At 57.2% G+C, this 19925-nt stretch overlaps 1 protein-coding gene across 2 annotated transcripts in view; it reads right to left on the bottom strand.

Moving 5' to 3' along the window:
* MSI1 (musashi RNA binding protein 1) overlaps window positions 1-8485 on the bottom strand; it is a 43737-nt gene extending 35252 nt beyond the window's left edge. The window contains exons 1-4 of one of the 2 annotated variants that reach the window (XM_044444352.1): window positions 8371-8485; window positions 7817-7857; window positions 7205-7286; window positions 7010-7094 (exon numbers count right to left, since the gene is read on the bottom strand). In XM_044444352.1, coding sequence (XP_044300287.1) covers window positions 7010-7094; window positions 7205-7286; window positions 7817-7857; window positions 8371-8429 — 267 coding nt within the window. In that variant the 5' untranslated portion in view covers window positions 8430-8485. The remainder of the gene's footprint in view (window positions 1-7009; window positions 7095-7204; window positions 7287-7816; window positions 7858-8370) is intronic. The other variant, XM_044444353.1, reaches the window with a different exon arrangement.
* Window positions 8486-19925: the final 11440 nt, after the last annotated feature.

Raw genomic sequence — 19925 nt, 5'->3', positions numbered from 1 at the left:
GAGAAGGCTGCAGAAGGAGGGAAGCCCCTGGAGAGCTGCAGGCGGCACCTGCAAGAGCGGCGGCCGTTCCCTGTTTCCATGAGGGGAGGGCGGTTTGCTCCCAGGAAGCAGGCACCCTCTGCATGCCGCAGCAGGAAATGGGGGGCGAGCAGCGTCCCCCACTCCTGCCTTGCAGGCACCCTGGGCTTTCGCTCCCATCCCCTCCAACCAGCATACCGGCTGCTTCAGGGCAGGGCTCTGAACCCGCTTACATCTGCAGGCCCATTGCCGGGAAAGGGAAAACACCGTTCAAAGGCAGCAGGGAATGAAGGGGAGGAGCCGAAGGCAAAAAGGCAGCAGCCAAATACCAAAGCCACCGGCTTAAAGCGCCTTCTGGGGTAACCAAGCCCCTAGAGAGGCATTCCGCTTCGCACAAAAATAGCGAAGCCACCAACCTGTGCCTGGGTGGAAGGGGTGGGGCGAGGAGCAGCGGTTTTGGGGGAACCCTGGTGGGTCACCCTGGGACCCTGGATCCAGCCCAAGACTCTGAGCTGCAACATTTCTGCTTCAGACTTAATGCCCAATGTACTCCGTTAAGCTGCACTGCCTACCTATTCAATTCTGGGTTCAGTTTAACTCACATTTTAATTAAAATGGCTTCACCTTTGAACCTGATACGTGAGCCCCAAGCAGCTTTCAGATTGACCCGTGCACACATTTTGTAACAGAGAAAAAATGTGCACCAGAAGTTTGTGTTGATGAAAATAAGAATAAAAATGCATTATGTTAGCAAAACCGCTAACATAACATAACAAAACCGCTAACATAATGCATAATGCAGAAAATGTGCAGTTAGGCAACCTTGTGATCAGAAATAGATGTATTTGGAGAAATGTACATCAAAACACCTATGAATTTCTATGCAAACTTTTTTCTTCTCAAGTTAATCTCAGCATTTGGGACAACCCAGATTTAGGAACTGAGAGCATCTGAAATGGATAGATCCATCCACCTCCACTTGGGATTGGCCCAGATGAAGCGGCCAAAATCTTAAAGTCAGCCTTCAAGTCTCCTGAGTCCAGAGGCTCAAGAACCAAGGACACAGCCTTCTCTGTGTTGGCACCACAGTGGTGCAACGAATCCATGGAGAGATCACAGGCTACCTCTTTTCCCTGTTTCCAAGCAGTCTATGAAAGTTTTCTAAGACGACAACAATTTGAAGCATAGTTCTTCAAACTTGTGTGTTTGTTTCGTGGTTTTATACAGATTTTTACTTTTCCCATTTCACTTTGAGTGAATTTTCTGTAAGAAAAGCAAAATAACAGGCAAATGCATGTAATGAACTCAGCTCTGCCACTTACAAGTGAGCAGGTTTCCGACGCGAAGGGAGCACTGCCTGCACCTCAGGCTACTACGGGGGAGGAAGCGCCGCTGCTGCAGGTGTTTTCAGAACACGCCACTTCTCCCTGCTATTTTATCTTGACTGTGCAGCAGGCCTTTGAGCTTGGGGTCCGTCCCCCAAATCCCTGCCAAAGCCTGGCCACAGACGATGGAGATTTGGTCCAACCCGTCTGGAGGAGAACAGGTGAGAGAAGGCGGCTTTTCCCACCCCAAATAGCGCCTGTCTTTGGCACAAGCAAAGCAGGGAACAGAGCAGGGAGGTGAGGGACTGGCCAGACCAAACCAACCATCACAGAGGGGGGCAAACACAAACTGGTCTCTCCCGCCCCGTGGTCTGCTTGGCGCACGCCAGAACCTGGGCCTACGACTCCATCGCCCTGCTTGAGGACCATGCAGGCTGATCTACCAGAAGGGACTCAGGCTGCGGAAGGTTCGGCTGCAGTGCCGGCCACGTGTCACAACCCACTCGCCAGAGCTCCACCGCTCGTGCGCGTGGCTGTTTCACGCCGCTAAGATCTTCTGGTGCCCCCTTGGCATGCAGGACTGCAGCTCCTGCACGGCCAGCCCGCACGCCCCAGGCAGACTGGGCTGGGCTCCCTCACAGAAAGCGATGGAAAACCATAATCGGAGCGGCCCAGCGAACGTGGCTGCAGATCCCGTGCGTCCTTCTGCAAGCAGAGACAGGCAAGTCCCTCTCCTCAGGCTGGCAGCCCTTGGCCTGCGACTGCTGTCACCCCAGGCACCCTCGGTCACACCTTGCAAGCCAGTCTGAGGCACCACATGACACAGCCCTGCCCCGGACAGACCCCATGGAAACCAGGGAGCAGTGGGGGCAGCCCCGCCCCTCCTGCTTCAGTGCCCCAGCCACGTGTATGGGGGGCACGAGAAAGCCCACCTGCTCTTACACTCTTGAACACATAAATAATAGATGTCTTTTAAAAACTACTCTCGGCTTTCACCCGCAGCCACGAGGAGTCAGGGGTGGAACCGAGGAGACAATCTGCTCTCTTGCGATCCTGATCCCATACCAAGCACCGTGCAATTACTGTCAAAGCCCCATGACCGCATTTAATGGGCTTCCGTCATGATCTGAGGCATCTGTGGCAAAACTGGTGTCACAGCAGCCAGAGCTGTGGAAGACGCGTCGACAGATCCCCAGCACAGGCAAAGCTACAAATGGCTTCCCTCTAAGCCCCGAATGCCCCACCCGCCCTGCCCCACCCCTTGGGGGGAGAGCAGGCCCTTTAGAAGGCTGCCACTTCCAGCGCGTCCTTGCGCCCAGCCAAGGTGCCTATTAAATGCCCATTGCCACAAACAAACGCCAGCGTGGTGCCTCCCACGCAGGAGAATGAAGACCATTCTCACGTGGCACGTGGCTTCTCCTGGTATAGCCGCACAAACTCGGCTCACACTTCCAGGCCGGGGGAAAACAACCGTAGCCACCGGGGCTGCTTCAGGCACACACATGTATCGCCGTATGACCGCAATGCTGACTGATGGCTCGCAAACGCCCTTTTGCTTCTGCCAGTCCAAGGGATTCACCTGCCACTCAGCCGCTGCAGGAAAATCCTGCGGTGTGCATGCATGTGAGAACAGCAGCTCAGCTTCCATCAAGAGGGCCTTCTAACCTGGTGAAGGCCCAGTTTAAAAGGATGATTGCACAAGTGCAGGGAAAGGACGTTCTTGGCCTGAATTCCGGGAAAGCCGCTCGGGGAGAGAACAAGTGCAGGGCGGCCCTACACATACAGGGAGCACAAGGCTGGGCTGGAGGGGATCCGAGCTGGGCAGCTTACGGAAGCATCCGACTCAGTTGCGGGCCGGTGTGGTGGGCAGGGGGCTGGACTAGGGGCCCAGGAGATCCACATTCTAGTCCATGCAGCCACTGGGGTTCACGGGCAACTCTGGGCCAGTCACTCACTCACAGCCTGCCTACCTCGCAGGGTGGTTGTTGCAAGGATAAAATGGAGTGACGGAGAGCTGCGGGGGCCACCTTGGGTTCCTCACAAGAGAAAAAAGGGCAGGATGCATTTGCGTGACACTTGAATGACTCCACAGAGACATTCTGGGACAGGCTCCTGTTCCCCCAGAAGTTCGGCCAAGGCCCAACATTCGGGCGCTGGCAGGCTGCAGCCCCCTCAGCCTTACAGACCGAAGCCAAACCTTCCCCTCAGGCAGCACGGCGCGTTTCCAGCCAAGGTGCACTGCCTTCCCCAGCTGAGGAAGCTCCCAGGCCCCTGCCTGGGGCCCCTTGGGGCACCCCTGAGCACGGGAGGCCCACCGACAAATCCCACTGGCTTTGGCCCTCTCCTGGGCAATGTCCCGGGGAGCTTCCTCGGGGGGATTAATGTGCCCCGGGCACACCTGCACAAGCATCCCCTGGTGTGCCTTCACGGCTTTGAAGGCGTTTGCCACGCAGCACGGCAGCCTTTGCCAGGCAGCCCTTTAGCCGGAGTTTGGCAACTGCTTCAATTCCTGTCCGGGCAGCCACACTGTCTCACTGGTTTTTACTGGGCCCTGCAGTAAGCAAACGCATTTCAAAAGGCCGTACCCACTTTGCATGCAAATAAATACAAGAGGGCCCGGAGGGGGAGGTGCATTAACCGCGTCCGTCCCAGTGGGGCACAGGATGCGACAAAGAGGGGCTCCTTGAAGTGAACGGGAGCAGCTGCGGAGCTGCTGTTCCCACCCATTCCAGTGGGGCTTGCCCAGGACTTCCCAGCAGGCCATGCCCCATGCGAAGTAAGTGCGTGTGCATGAATTTGGGGAGGGCATCCTCCACGCCACACCCCAAAGCATCCTGGGCTGGCCCAGAGGTAGAGGGAAAGGAAGAAAGGCGGAATGGTGTGCGCTGGAGACAAAGACAAAGAGGGCTCTTCGGCGCTGAAGCTGCCCCCACACTTCCCGCTTCCTCCCCTCCAGCCGCCCAGCCAGGCACATCAGGGGGTTTCAAAAGCCCGCCCGTCCTCCCTTGGCTCACTCCACCCCTCCCCCACCTGCTCTGCCCCACGGGGAGGCCCAGGGCCCGGCTGCAAGGACACACGGGCGGGCTCCCTGGTGTGCCACGGGGGGGACGGGGGCCCCAGAGCACTCCCCTCCTCCCACCGGGGTCCCCACAAACACCCAGGGTGCCGTGGGACACCTGGATATCCATCGCTTGCCTCTCTGAGGACGAGGGACGAGCCTGTCTCCTAACGATGCATGACAGGCATAGCCAATGAGGCACCGCAGGAAGTTTGGGGGGAGTGGCCCCACCCCAGAAACGCTCCTCCTGCTGGCATTCCAAACGGGGATCCCGACCATGCAGTCCTCGCGAGCGCCACGGAGTGTTCTCCCAGTTTCACGCTCCTGCGGCAGCGGCCCGAACGGTCTTAGAGCAGGACCAGGCAAGACCCTCGAGCACGAGTGTCCCAGGCACACGCTCCCCCAGCATCCTCCCCTGGGGGCCACCCCACCCGCTGCGCAAAGCTGACACAGCAGCAGGGTGGGGAATCCACAGAGTTCTGTCCTGTTTTTAGAAATGCCTAACCTTTAAGATACAGTTTTAATTTTAAGGGAACAGTCAAAGGGAGCAATCCACAGGTTTACAACAGGAGCAGACCTGTGATTTCCACTGCCACCCCCACACATGGCCTCACGGAAAGACCTTCCCTTGGCTTCTTTTGTTCCCCTTGCAGACAGAAGTTTACCAGAACTGTACTTAAACTGTTCACACAACAGAGCAACAGCCACCAAGAAGTTCCCTTGACCCACTGAAATGAAAGAGCAATGCACAGCTCCATTCATTTCTATGGGACTCACACAGGAAAACTTTCCAGTAGATTGTTGCTTGGACTTCAAAGTTGTTCACTGGAAAAAATTTTTTTGAAAAACAGTTTCCTTCGTGCAACACTAACCTTGAGTCCTGTGTCGCAACTCTTTCAGTCCATGAGAAAAACAGCTAAACGTACCCAATGTGGAGGGACTCCCAAATTCAGCATACGTGACATCACACATGCCTATACCCCCCCCCCCCCACCCACAACTCTGATCTGTCAAACAAGGCCAAACAGGTCACAAATGTCAAGGACTACTTCAGATTCAAATCCCTTCATGCAGGATCCACTGGTCTGGGCAGCCATACACTAAACCAGTTAGATCTGTAGACTTTAGGAAGAAAACAAACACCTGCAAGCCAGCCCAAACCTTGTAGTCCCCAGAAATGAGAAAGAAGATTGTGTTTGAGGTCTGAGTTGTATTTTCCGTCTTCGGCCCTAAAATGAGGCAGCTTGAGCCCCTTCCATGGCCTATTAATGGCCAACCAAGCACCCACCAGATGGTGGGAATGTGAATGAATCAACGGCGCGGATTGTCGGCCATGCTGTGTGTCCACAGTCATCCTGCGTCTTCACTTTTAGACCTGCCAAAACACAACGGCCTCCGTCCCTTTCCGCACACGAGGCACGCCAGGTGCCAGACCGGTAAGCAGACCTGAGGGACGGCCGAGGATCAGTGTCAGGGCTGCCGCCACCGCCAGAATGAATCCCTTATGAGGTTCAGCAGCTCTCCAGGTGGAAACTGGCGTGGGCTTAGTCCCTTTTCCTCCTCCTCAACTTTCTTTGCACACCAGACATTTGAGCTACAAATCCCATAAACCCAGGAAATAGAATTGGAAATAGAATAGAATATTTGGAGGGCACCAGTTGCCTAGCCTTACGACTCAAGATTTCTAATTTCACCGGAATGCTGCAAAGCCAAATCACATGGCTTGACAAACTGTCAAGACGCAATTCAGGTATTCCAAACAGAGCAGTGAGTCAGAAAGGACCCCAGTGCGAAGGCTACGCTCCAGATTCTGTCACCCCAACATCCACTGGCTTCAGCGCCCGGTCCTCATGTGGCCCCAGAGACCACAGGGAACTACAAAGGCACTGCAGTTGGTCTCTGAGCGCATGAAACAACTTTCCCTCTCTGCTCATGGTGTGCCTCTTTCCCCACATCTTAGAGCAGAGGGGAAAGGAACTGGTAACAGCTGCAGACACTCCGCATAGCTTGCACCCTAACAAGCTCCTTTTCAGAGGTGAGTAAGAAGGTCCCCAAAACCAGCTTGTGTAGACCAACCAAACTTGGAAAACCTAATAAAAGGGCCAGGTCAGCCTGCCTCCCTGTCTACAAAAATATCCTGTAAACTCATGGAGACATCCATGGACTTGGCCCTGAACTTCAGAGCAAGGGAAAACATTCTTCAAGAAGATGGTCCAGATCCAGCACACGTGCCCATGTCACAAGACACACCACAGGCTGCCCAAGCTGCCCCCCCCCCACACACACACACCTGGTGCATTCTCCAAAACAGCCATTAGCACCACTTTGAGCCTGTCTTCGGCTCAGGACTTCTCGCTTCAGCCTCTCCCTGATGCCCTTTGCAAGACAGCTGAGATAAACTTTTCAAAATCAGCACTCCTCAGTGGAGAAACTCCCCTGCCCATTAGCACCCTGTGTTGTGCAAAGGAGCAGCCAATTTCCAACCTGCTAACCGGGAGGGGGGCTCCCCCCCCCCGCAGATCGTTTCCCGATCTCAACCTGTGATTGACGGAGGCTCCAAACCTTTTCAAAGCTAAACAAACTGCACGAGGTGGGAGAAGCAACTCACCGTCTTCGAATCCAGCTCGTGCCTGGACTGGGCCAGAACCTTGTCCACGCCGGCCTGGTCCATGAACGTGACAAAGCCGAAACCCCTGTGCCAGAATAGGGGACCAGAGGGGGGAGGGAGGCAGGGACAGAGAGAGAGCTGGTTAGAAAGGGGCTGTGGGCGGGCGGGGGGGGGGGGCGGGCAGAAGCAACTCACCTGGAGCGCTTTGTCAGCGGGTCCCTCATGACCAGGCACTCCTTCACTTCGCCGAACTGGCTGAAATACTCCCGCAGCCCCTCTGCAAGCACAAGGCAAGGCGACCCACTGAGTCCGGGTTGCAGGTGGCGGCAGCCAGGCCCCCTCCCCGCGGCGCCTCTTCTCCGCCTCGCCGCCTGCCACCTCCCAGAAAGGAGGGTGGGGGGAGAAAGACGATCGACCTCTGCTGGCGGAGACCTGGGGCGATGCGAAGCGCTGCCCGCCGCCGGGGCACGCGGGGGGCGGAAAGCGGCCTCGCGAGAGGGCACATGACCCCAGCGCCCCCGCCCGCAAACGAGTCGGGAGCGCCGTCCTCTTCCCCGGAGCGGATCACAAAGACCCACATGCGCGGCCGGCCGGCCAGGCGAGTGCGGAGGGGGCTGCCGGCGGCGGTCGCGCTGAGGGCCCCCCCCGCCAAAGGCGCGCCCGAGAGCGCCCCCCGCCCAGCCCGGCGCACCGGAGAGGGTTGGGGAGGGGCGGAGAAGAGTTGGGAAAGTTCGGGCTTCGGGGGCCGCTCGGCGAGAACCGCCCCAAGACCCCCGGCCCGGCCTCCGTCTCACGCGCCCGGCTCACCTTGAGTAGTTTGCCAGCTCAGTCCCCCGATGAACATCTTGCTAGCGAGGAGAAAAGCAGAAACGCGGACTTAAACCCATCCCCGCGAGCCACCCGCGCAAGCAGCGACCAAGTCCTCGCCCGAAGCGGGGGCAAACCGCGAGCACAGGCGGGGAAGGCGGCGGGGGCGCAGGAGGCAGGGCCGGGGGCGCAGCGCGGGGGAGGCTCGGGCCGCCGCGCTCGGACACCCCCGAACTCCCCCATCCATGGCGGGCGAGCGGCTGTGTGCGCCGCCGGGGCGCTCGGGATGCCCGTCCGGGGCCGGAAGGAGCGGGCCGGGGCGCCGCGGGGGCGGGCTGCCCGGCTGGCGAGGAGGCGGAGGCGCTGCCGGCAGCGGCGGCGCCTGGAGAGGAGGCGAGTGCGGCGCGGCGATCGGCCATGTTGGCGGCTTCCCCGGCCAACGAAAGCCAGCCCCGGCCACGAGCTACCGGGCATCGCGGGGAGGCGGGGACGCTGCCGACGCGGAGGAAGGCGGGCGGCCGACCGGGCGGGCTCGGGATGGCCGGGCCGAGTACCAAGGATCGTGCGGGGAGTCCGGGGAGGCGAGGCCGGGCTGGCTGGCTTCTGTCTCCATTCGGACCTCTTCTCCCTGCGAGGAGCAGCGCCACACTCCTGGGGCAGCTGAGCGTTGGAAAAGGGGCCGGACGGGCAGGCCATGCTGCCCCCTCCCCCGACCCCTCTCAGCCGCGCGGGGAGGGGAGGGGAGGGCTGGGCCCAGCGGGGACAACCTGCCCGGCTCCTCCCACCCCCGGCAGGCGGGGAGCTGGCGTGAGCATAAAAGCCGGCCCGTCGGCGAGTGCGCCCAGGGCGGCTGCGGGGACACACCGGGCGCAGCGCGTCTGTGCGCCCGGGGCGCACGGGCTCGCCGGCCGGTCCTCCCGCCCGCCCGCCGTGTCTCCTCCCGCCGGTGGGCGCCGCCGCAGGCCGCCGCAGGTCCCGCCGAGGCCTCCCCACGCCCGGCACGGCGACCCGCCCAGGGAGGACGCGCCGCTCCCTCGCGGCGCCGGGAAACAAAGGCGGCCGGTTGCGGGCGGGCGGGCACGCGCAGGGCCCCGAGCTCGGGCTCGGGCCCGCCGCCGACCCGGAATGGCGGGCTGGAGGCAGCGAGCGCGGCCGGGCCGGGCCGGGCCTGCAGCGGGTCAGGCTCACCGGGTGCGGGGAGCGACGCCGGGAAGCGGCCGCGCCGGAGATGCTCGGCAGCGCTCGCCGCCCGCTCGCCCGCTTTGTTCTCTACCTGCTGAAGGAGGCCTCCATGCTCGGTCAGGGGTGCCGGGAGGGGGGGCGCCCACCTCCTGCCGGGCCCACCTGGCTCTTCATTACTGTTGCCCGCTGGAACCGGGGTGGGGGGAGCCAGCACCGGAAAGGGTTAAAGCCCATCCAGCCGGCAACAATCCCCAACATGTGACATGGCGGGCGCGCGGAGCCGAAGGGCACGGAGGGCCGAGTCCGAGAGCTGCGGCCGGCGCGCCTCGCGTCTCCCGCTCGCGCCCCGCAAGCGCGTCCTGCCGGCGCGGCCCGGGTCGCCCGTGGGGCCTGGGCTCGGCAGCGCTCCGGGGTCGACCTCGCTCTGCTCCGCGGGCGGGCGCGCCGCGCCGCGCCGGTGCAGCCGCGGGGGCGGGGGACGCGGGGGGATGCCCCGGGCAGAGACCCCCGGGGGCGCGGCGAGAGACGCGCTGCCTCCCCTGCCGCCTCGAGCCGGCCGCGCCTGGAGGGGCCGGGCGCGCTCCGCCACCTTTGACCGCCGTCAGACGCTCGCACCTCGAGCGAGCGGTGCCGGCGCAGCCGGACGGCGGGCGGGCTGCGGGCAGGTTCCCACCGCGTGACCTGCGCCCACTGCCCGCCCCGCCGGACGCTGCCTTGGAAGCGCATTTTCCGGTTTTTTCCTCAATCCAAACATTTAGGAACTGTTAAGGGAAGTTTTGGTCGACGCTGCTGGCTTTGTCCAGGTGAGGTTGCTGGCACCCCGAAGTCGTGATGGGGCAAGTTACACGTGGGAGGCGGATCTCGAGGAACCACCGGCACAATCTACCTGCAGAGCGTGTTTCCCCACCCATTGTTCATTGCACGGTTGTTGCCCCAGAGGACAAGCCGGCAGTCAGAAGTCACCCAGCCTGGCAGCGCCAAACCTCTGGGAAGGAGCAACTCCCACCAGCCCAGCCAGAATCAGCTTCATGGTTCCCACACATCTGGAGGGAGCAGGGTTAGGAACGGCTGTCACAGGTGCTTGACGGAGCATCAGTATGGTAGAAGCCCCAGCTTCGGATGGGAAGCTGGACTATGGAGCACGCGGGCCCAATCCATCAGGACGTGTCTTGCGTTTAAGGCGCTGTCCCCACCACTCTCAGCCAGCCAGCAAAAAGGCACCACACACAAGGAAAGCAGCGGGGTGGGAAGAAGAAAAGGATGCACAGCTCAGACAGCAGATAGCTCTGCTTCCTCCTCCTCCCCCGGCTGTGGGACTCGGCAGCTGGAGCAGGTCTGCCTGTTCCCTTGGCCCATGCGCACTGCCCTTGCTGTTCTCACCCACCAGGCACTGCATGTCTGGCCTCTTCCGTGTGAATCCTGCTGGCCAGACAGGCGAAGAATCCCACCGGGCTGGTGAGCACTGGGGCGGCCACACTTCGCCACCTCTCCCTGCTTCGCCACCTCCTCCCCAGCCCGCCCAAGCCCCGCCTCGCGCTGCCCAAGTGCCCGGGACAAGGGTGCCCCGGCCGGCGGCTCGCGCTCCTGCTAGCGGCGACAGGTGCCTGGCCAGGTGCTGCACAACCGGGCTGGCACCGTGCCAGGCAGTGGAAAACCGCTTGAGTGCGGGTCAGGCCCCACTGCTGGCACAGTGCCAGCCCAGCCCTGGCGTGCCACTGGTTGCCCCCTTTGCACGGAAGTGGGGCGTGGAGCGAATGGGGGCCCCTGCTAGGCCAGACGTGCCCGGGCTGCCAGCATCCCACTCGGCTGGCAACTGGCACACCAGCTGGGCAGCAGCCAGGTGCCATGTCCAGAAGGCCTCTGTGGGCCTCTGCTCAGCCTCCAGCACTCAACCACTACAAGCCCCCCAGAGTGCTGCTGAGATCTGGGGCAGGTTCCCTCCAGGCAGCAACTCCACAGAACAGAGCAATTTATGTTGTAAGCCGCCCCGAGGCTTTTTGCAAATGGGTCAGCATAGAAATGGTTTAAATAAATAAATATATAAATAAGCCGTGCCTCCCAGCATGTGGGGCAAGTCCCTGTGCTTACAAACCATTTGCACCTGATTGTTCATCTGGGGATGGAAGAGCCTCTGATCTTGTAGGAGGTTGTTAACCTTCAATTCACTCTCTTCAGCCTCCATTCACCTCTTGAACACCGAAACAGATCAGAAGTTGGATCCAGTTAAGGAATCACTTTTTCTGTGTTTTCTTTGCAAATAATAATTTTCCTCTCTAGAAGAATAAATGTTCCGTCAGAGTAATGATACTTAACATTTACAGAGCTCCTGTGAGCATTCAAAAGACTTTGCTTGTATTACCTTAGGAAACATGAAAATAATCCTGTATGGTAGGTTGCTATTATTGTCCCAGTCGTGCAGATTGGGAGTGAGACGGGCACAGCAGAGAAGCAGCTGTGACTTGTGACCGAGGCAGGATTTGAATGCAGGGCCTCCCCACTTCCATCCCTCGCTAGTCTCTGTTTGGCACCAGTGGCCTACACATGGATTTTTTCAGGAAAACGGAGCCAGCACCCTTCCTTCATTCCAGTGCAAATTCTCCCTCATGCCATTTGCTGCAGGGCAGGGGCACCTCCAGCTTGGCCTCCTCATTCCCCATGGCTACACTGTCAGGTTTTTTGCCTAATCTGTCAGGTGTGCCCAGCCGCTGGGACAGAAGTTCACAGAGCTGGCCCAGACATTTTAGTGCCTGGGACAGGAAATCGAAAGGGCACTTTTCCCAAGATGATGGGGGGAAATAGATAAATTAAACCATTGCTCTTTTGTAGCACCCTCAAACTGTTGGCCTGGGGCAGATCTTCCTGAGGAGCTAGTCCTGGAATCCTTTCCAAAGGCAAAAGGGCTGACCAGCTAAGACCCAATCCAGATGCTGGAACAGAAATACATGCCCCAAATCTCTCTAAGCAGCTCAGAGAGACATCCCAGCTTCCTCAGGGCTTTGCCAAGGTTCTCAGCCCCACCAGCCACCCGGCAAATCAGTCTTTGTCTCCTAATCGAGGCAGATGCCTGTGCTGACCTGAGGAGGAAGGGTGCCTTCCCGGAGTGGATGCTCGCCAGCTGTGTTTGGCTTCCAGTGTTCCTGGCTAGCATGGTGGAAGGCTCCCTCCAGTGCGGCCTGGAGAAGGGGGTGCCAGTGCCTGTGATGCCCAGAAGTCTTGTCCACCTGCTCCGAATGAGAGGCTGCAGCTGCACCTCCTGGTGCCCGGGAACCTCGGGCTTGAGCATAGCACCTGCTCACCCCTCACATGCAGGTGCTGCTAAAGCCTCAGGTCTGTTGACAGAGGATACCCTGCAACCCATCGTCCATCTCTTTCTTGGTCAATGAAGTTAGAGCCCTGAGAAAAGGGGTTGTTCCAGACACCCTGTCCATGGCAGCTTGTGGTAGTTCCGGGGACACATGAAAAAAGTCAGTTTTGCTGGTGGGCCTTAGAAGTTTGTCTACTCAGCTCGACATCGATCGCAAAACGTTTCTAGTGGGTGCCGTTTTCACCGAATGAAGGTTTGAAGAGCCAAGCTGGACCAGACCAAACACCCACGTGCTTGGCATGTGTGGCACATGTCCGTTCTTTGGTTCTTCACCTCCCACTGCTCCGCTTCACTGGAGGATCCCAGTGGCTTCTGCTAGTCTAAATGTCTCTTAACCACTTTTCCATACTATACATAATAGTGTAAGCTAAGCCAACCTGAGCTCATACAGAGAAGGGAGTGCAAAATGCATCCCAGTTTTGTGAACAAGAACTGCTGCATACATTGTTAATGGTTCCAGGTGGCTACCAAAAGTGGCCATTGTGCAATACCACACTTAGGACCAACTGGAACAGCTCAGCATGACAACCAAACTCTGGAGTTCAGCAGAACCCTCCTTCATACTAAACCCTCCATACTGCATACTAAAAAGCAGAGACATCACCATGCAAACAAAAGTGCGTATAGTCAAGGCTATGGTTTTCCCAGCTGCAATGTATGGCTGTGAAGCTGGACCATAAGGAAGGCTGAGCGCCGAAGGATTGAGGCCTTTGAATTGTGGTGCTGGAGGAGACTCCCTCGAGTCCCTTGGACCGCAAGGCGATCAAACCGGTCAGTCCTAGAGGAGATCAACCCTGACTGCTCTTTAGAAGGCCAGATCCTGAAGATGAAACTCAAATACTTTGGCCACCTAATGAGAAGGAAGGACTCCCTGGAGAAGAGCCAACAATACATGGCAAAAGAAGAAGGAGGCGGCAGAGGATGAGGTGGCTGGATGGAGTCACTGAAGCAGTGGTGTGAGCTTAAGTGGACTCCAAGGGATGGTGGAGGACAGGAAGGCCAGGAGGAATGTTGTCCATGGGGTTGTGATGGGTCGGACACGACTTTGCGACTAACAACAACAACAACAACAACAACAGAACCCTCCTTCAGGTGAAGATGTTAGCTCTACTGAACTCAAAAGCTCACTAACTGCTTAGTAATATTTCTGCTGGTCCTAACGAAGTCACTGCATGACTGTCACTTGGTAAGACATAAAGACCATCTTCAGTACATTCTTTTTCGGAGTCTCTGACTAACACACTCGAGCCAATACAGCTTTGGAAAATTGGATGTATGCACTTGACTGTCCTGCTAATTAGAATATGGATCCCCACTCCCAATTAACTCAACTTTTCCTTGTGTCCCTTGTTTATTAGTAGAAGGGAGAAGGTGATGTTGGACTTGTCTGCCTTAGGCCCCAGGCAGGGGCGTCTGGGCCGGATTCAGGAACTGCAGCCTGACATGCAAGCCAGCAAATGTGGAAAACCGTTCTCTTGCTCGGCTGTTTCACTTGCTCTTTCTGACTTTAGGGGCAGAAGTGCTGGTTGTGGGGGCTGACGACACACTTACTAGCTGATTAGGAAGCAAGCTCCCCAGTCCCCCAGCCAGCCAGTCTTGCTCCTGAGCTGGAGGGGCTTCCCCACCTCTTGGTGTCCGACCTGGAACTCCCCTTCAAGCAATCTCACCTGCACCCACGGAAGAGTTGTAGGCATCCCATTCTTTCTGCCAGTGGGAATCTGCCCCTCTCACCCAGAAACCACACTGGAGGCAAAGGTTAAGGTCTTCCACAAGGGGGGCCACTGCTTGGACAGCGGATGTAGCCAAGCACAAAGTCTCTTCTGTTTCCTTCCGAGGCAGAACCTGCCAGTACAGGCCTGAGATGGGGTGTGATCCCAGCCGGCCTCGTGAAGCCCAGGGGAACCGCTGCTTACAACCAGTTCAGCAGGCCACCCAGCCTAGTAAAGGCTTTGCTCATGGAGCCGCCGCCACATCCAGTCTGAGGCACCAGCAGCTGGAAGCAGCAAGACCAAGGCTGTCCTTGCCAGAGGCCCAGGAGGGTCGCTGCCACCTGCAGAGCAGCCCCCCTGCGCCAGCCTAGCGTGCGCCAAACCTGTTTGGGTGCAACTCCCATCAGTCCCAGCAAGTTCTCCTGCACAAGCCCTTCAGAATAAATCATTCTGTCCCGGCGAGTGCCCTGGCTTCTCAGTCAGTCCAGCACAGGTGGAACTGCCAATGGGCGGTTACCACGAGTCCCCAGAAAGACCAAGCCCCCCCCCCCCCCAAGAGGCGATTCACCTGTGAGGGCAGCCGCGCAAGGGCAGCGACAGCCACGGCCAACGGAGGCAGGGAGAGTGGGAGCGGAACGCGGCCGCAACTGCGCTATGCTTGCTATCATTTATTTAAAATTATAAAACACTCCTCGCCCACACACGATCCCAGGGTGCCGTGCATGACGTTACAGAACAGAAAACCTTTGATACCATTGCAAGATAGCAAACATAAAAACTTTAAGTGGCAGGCTGCTAAAATGAATCAACCAATTTCAACACATTAAAATGTCAGAGGAGTAAGAATATTTTGATTTGGCATCAAAGCAAATGCCAGAGCAGGATGTATGGGTCCTTCACGGGGCATCCATTGAACACCCAGGACTTCTCTGCCTGAGAAGCTTGCAGGGCAGCGGGTGGCAAAATATTGTGGGTTAGGATAGGCTTTCTCGAACTGAGTTTCTTGCCGCTGCCTACCCGACAAACTTTTCTTTAACAGCAAGCTTAACACAGCCGAGGGCTCCGAGGTCTCCCGCTCCCTGACCGAGTTTCCTCTGATGCGCTGGACCACAACTCCCAGCATCCCGCGCAAGAAGCGCAGTTATTGCAGGGATGTTCGCGGGCTCGCTCTGCACGGGAGGGCGTTCGAAAATGGCCCCCGCCGCCTCCCGCAGGCGGGGCCGCGAAGCCCGTTCGGCGGCGGCGGCGGCACCGCGCGCCCCGGCCCGCGCCGCCCCTCCGCCGGGGTCCGCCCCGACGCGTCTGGCCCGCTCCCAAGCTTGCACGTCGCCGCTCGGGGCGGCCGGGGGGGCCCTGCTGCAAGCAGCCCGGCCTGGGAACTCGGAGGCTGGAGTGGAAGGGACGTGAATGGGAACAAGCCAGCGCGCTGAATAACAGCTTTTATCCCGGCCTGGAGGAGTCTTTGTCAGCCCAGCGCGCAGGAGGCACAAAAGCCCCCACTTGAATTCATTGAGGTTTAATTGGTTCTCAGGTGGGGGAGGAGATGGGCCTCGGCAGGCAGGGAATCCTTAAAGAGATACAAACACATGGCGCTCGCTCTCAAAGGCCGGGCCTCCCCGGGCTGCCTCTGCTGAGCGGCAAGGAGGGGGAGGGGAGGGGAGGGGAGGGGGATTAGGAGGACGCGGCGGGCAGCGCTCGCGGCGCGGCGCGGGCTCTCGGGCTGAAGTTGCCAGTAACTTTCTCCGTTGCCCCGTCCACGGGCATTGGCAGCGCCTTGCCAGTCTGCTGTTCCCTGGGTGCTTGCAACGCCAACTCCCATCATCCTTGACTGTGGACCACGATGAGGGAAGTAGATGAAAGTTATCATCCAGACATCTGGAGGTTGGGAGAGGAGCGTTTGACGGAGGGCAAGGCCTTGCACAGGTCAGACGCCTGTGCCTTGAGGGAAGTGCTGCCAACAATGTCTCCTTTTTGCGTTTTGGTGCAATTTCTGCTCAAAGTTACTTCGAAGCTTACTAATACTCATACGAATGTTGACTATGACAGTGTCCTCTTTTACCATTTTATTTACTAACGGGTTTCTGCAGCCATCATGGAGCCTGCCTTGTTCTGTGGTGTGACCAGATGCAAAGCTGGTTGCCACACCCTTCCCCAACTGGATGTGTTGGGTTCTAATGCCTAGCACCCCTGTGCCGGCCTCACGACGACCCCGTGAGGTAGGGCAACATTGTGGGTGGGCAGGCGGAGAGGTGAAGGTCACCTCCAGAGGTTGCGGCCCTGCTCGATTTGTCACGTTTGGACTAGCGCGTTTGCCTTGACGGCGGCCTGGCCAGCCAAGCTTCTTCCTAGCCATTTTCCTCTGTGCCAGAAACACCTCGCCTGGCACCCACCTGGTCGCTGCTGCGGCTGGAAATGAGGGGGGCGATGGCAAGTCGCTTCCTTGCCCCCGCACAGGTTGAGGGGACTTCGGCAGGTGCTGCTTCCCAGCCGCTGGGCTTCAGAGGAGAGAAAAGCAGCGGCTGCTGGAATGCCCAGTTCCGCACAGCCTGGCCACAGGCTTGGCGCCAGGCTTCTGCCTCGGCCACCAGTCAGAGGCAAGGTGCCCGGAAATGGACCAGACCGAGGCCTGTCCCTTAGCTTCTGGTGACCCAACAGAGTCCGCATCGAGGTGACGGCACAAGCCCCCGTGCAGCAGGCTGTGACCAGGAGCTGGGCCAATTTCCACCCACTCTTCAGGCGAAGAAATCCATCTCTCCTGCCCAACGTGACCCAGCCAAGATTGAAGGGATCTGCTCTAGTCTGCTTAATCCCCATCTGTTTCGCTGATGTTTTCTCAAGTTGTTCTGGAGATCACAAAAGAGGCTCTGAGGGCATCGGTGGCCATGCTGTGGAGCCGTCTGGCACTGGATCATTTGTGGTGCCTGAGTTCCCATTTAAAGGCACCTTCTGCTCAGAGGGGCCCAGTACATGCCAATGCCAGGAGGCAGTCACTCAGCGGGCACAGGCCAGGTGGGCTGGCAGATCCAGAAAAAAGTTGCTTGGAAACAAGCCAGAGCTCTCACGACTGGAAAGGGCACAGAATCTGTTTGGCAGAGATAATGAAGCATCTTATTGCAAAGGTTACCAGCTACTGGCTCGCTCGCTCACTCGCTCTCCCCTGCCCCTGTACTTGTAAGGAGAAAGAAAGTAATGTGAATTTATGTAATTTCATACATTTGGACCAATATACAAACTGAATTCAGTTATCATTTGAACTTTGCATTTGTCCATATTTTACAATTAGAATGCTCTAATAACCAAGTCCAGAAATGCATTTATTAGGCATATGCAAACATGCATATGATCATGCAAACATATTTGCATACGATACAAAATTGGGCAGATAATCAGATTTGCAGATGATACAAAACTGGGTGGAATAGCAAACACCCTAGAAGACAGAATGAAGATCCAGGTCGATCTTGATAAACTTGAACACTGGGCTGAAAGCACCAGAATGTGATTCAATAAGGACAAGTGCCAGGTCCTCCACCTACAAAAAAGAAACCAAATGCATTGATACAAGATGGGGAATGTGTGGCTCAACAGAACTGAACAAGAAAAAGATCTTGGAGCAGTTGTGGACAACAGGCTAAACATGAGCCAACAATACGATGCAGCTGCCAAAAGGGCAAATGCTATTTTGGGATGCATTAACAGAAGTATTACTACCAAATCATGAGAAGTCGTAGTTCCTCTATACTCCTCACTAGTCAAACCTCACCTGGAATACTCTGTCCAGTTCTGGGCACCAAGATTTAAGAAAGATGCAGAAAAATTTGAATGGGTCCAGAGGAGGGCAACAAAAATGATCCAGGGTTTGGAAACACTGCCCTATGAGGAGACATTGAGAGAACTGGGCTCATTCAGCCTTAAGAAGAGAAGACTGAGGGAGGACGTGATATCCTTCTATAAGTACCCAAAAGAATGTCACAAAGAGGAAGGTCGGAATCTCTTCTTGCTGATACCAGAGTGTATGACATGGAATAGTCAATTCAAGTTGCGACAAGCCAGGTTCAGGCTGGACATCAGGAAAAGCTTCCTCACAATCAGAGCAATACAACAGTGGAGCCAACTACCTAGAGAGGTGGTGGGCTCTCCCACACTGGAGACATTCAGAAAGAACCTGGACAGTCATCTGAGTGGGATGGTGTAAACTGGTGTCCTGCAACAGCAGGGGGCTGGACCCAATGGCCTTCCAACCCTTCTGTGATTCTGTGATTCTATGAAACAGAAGCCACAATGCATTACATTAAGAAAATTGCTTGCAAAGATGTATATGAGGCAAAAAGGTGTACAAAAATGCATGAAAGAAACCTAAAAGAAAGCAATTCTCAACGTTTCAAATTAATACTGAAAAAACAAGAAAATGAAATTGGCAGATCTGTATCCCTAGTCTGTGGTGATTGCTAAGACAGTGGAGCAGGTCAGTTCAAACCCAAACCAAAAACACAGGCCTTTTCCTCCGGGTCAGAATGAGGCCACAGCAACTTCCAATTTCTAACCAGAGGTTCTCAGGGTATGGCAGCCTTCCCGAGCCTTGTGAGCTCCAGATGACTGGTAACTGTAACTCCCATAAAGACCCACACACTATGGATGGCAGGCAGGGACGAAGGTAATTGTCTGCCATTACCAAGGATTCTTCAGGACATCCACTGGGGTAGGCTTCTGTGTGAGTTTTGTGCGTTCACGCACCACACCACTGCATCGCAATTTATCTCGACTTCAGCAAAGCCCTTGACAAAGTGCCCCATGGACTCCTGATCAGCAAACCAGCTCAAAGTGGGTTGGATGGAGCGACCGCCAGGTGCATCCACAGCTGCCCAGAGTCGGCTCAGAGAGTGAGTGCTCAGCGACGGCACCTTCTCAGACGGTGCAATCTCGCAAAGGAGCGCATGTAGTTCCTGGGCTTGGTTTTAAAAAGCAAGCCCCCACTTTCTCTGGAGGTTGCAGCACTTTGCCCCGGCCTGCACTTGCGCTGTGAACGCAAGCAAGAGCACACACACAACCCTTCGGGCGCCCCCTTTTCCTACAGGACTGCCAGGTGTGTGCTGGCTGTGCCGCTTGACTGGGCTCTGAGCTCAGTGGGTTCCACCTGGCCATAGAGAGGTGGCTGCGTTGACTGTGGCTCCCGCTCTGGGTTGCCAAAAGCCTCTGCCCAGCTGCCTCTCGGCGCGAAGCTCAGCCTGAGGTCAGCCGCGTCCCGAGTCCTTCCATGGCCCTCGGTGGGATCTGCAGGTAAACAGCAGGCCCGAGAAGACTGATTCACACAGAGGCCCATGTCTACCGCTTGTCCTGGGGAAGGTCCACTGGGGCCAACAGAAGCCTTTCTTTCAGGGGAGATGCCAGGTGTTCTGGGTTCAGGCTGAAACCACGGCTGGGGAAGGTTTAACAGTCCCCCATTCCATGAGCCTGATCTAGTCCTCCCCTCTCCTTTCACTGTTGCCTGTTTTGAAAAATGCAGTTGCTTGAGGGCCAGTGACATGACTAGTCACATCTAGAGTTGGGCCCTGAGAAGTCCCCACGTTGGGCATGGCAGGAACAGGCCTGCCCCGGCGTTTCCTGTGTCCAGAGTTTAGTGGCACCCTTTCTCCCCACCGGAAGATTATATTTAGCCATCATGGCCCTGAGCTCCCATGAGGAACTATCTCCCAGTGGTGGACACTTGAGGCCCGAGATGGAATGTGCTCCACACCGTCTCCTCTCAGGATGCAAAAACACTTCAACAACTCGGTGGTCTGTCAGGCCATCCACAGATAAAGTCATCTGAAAGTTGAAAACAACAACACCTGAGCAGGGCCCCAAGAATTAGAAA

Source organism: Varanus komodoensis, unplaced genomic scaffold (genome assembly GCF_004798865.1).
Source record: "Varanus komodoensis strain SLA01 unplaced genomic scaffold, ASM479886v1 scaffold44_3, whole genome shotgun sequence".
In the NCBI taxonomy this organism is placed as follows: Eukaryota; Metazoa; Chordata; class Lepidosauria; order Squamata; family Varanidae; genus Varanus; species Varanus komodoensis.
This window is presented reverse-complemented; position numbering and strand designations above follow the sequence as displayed.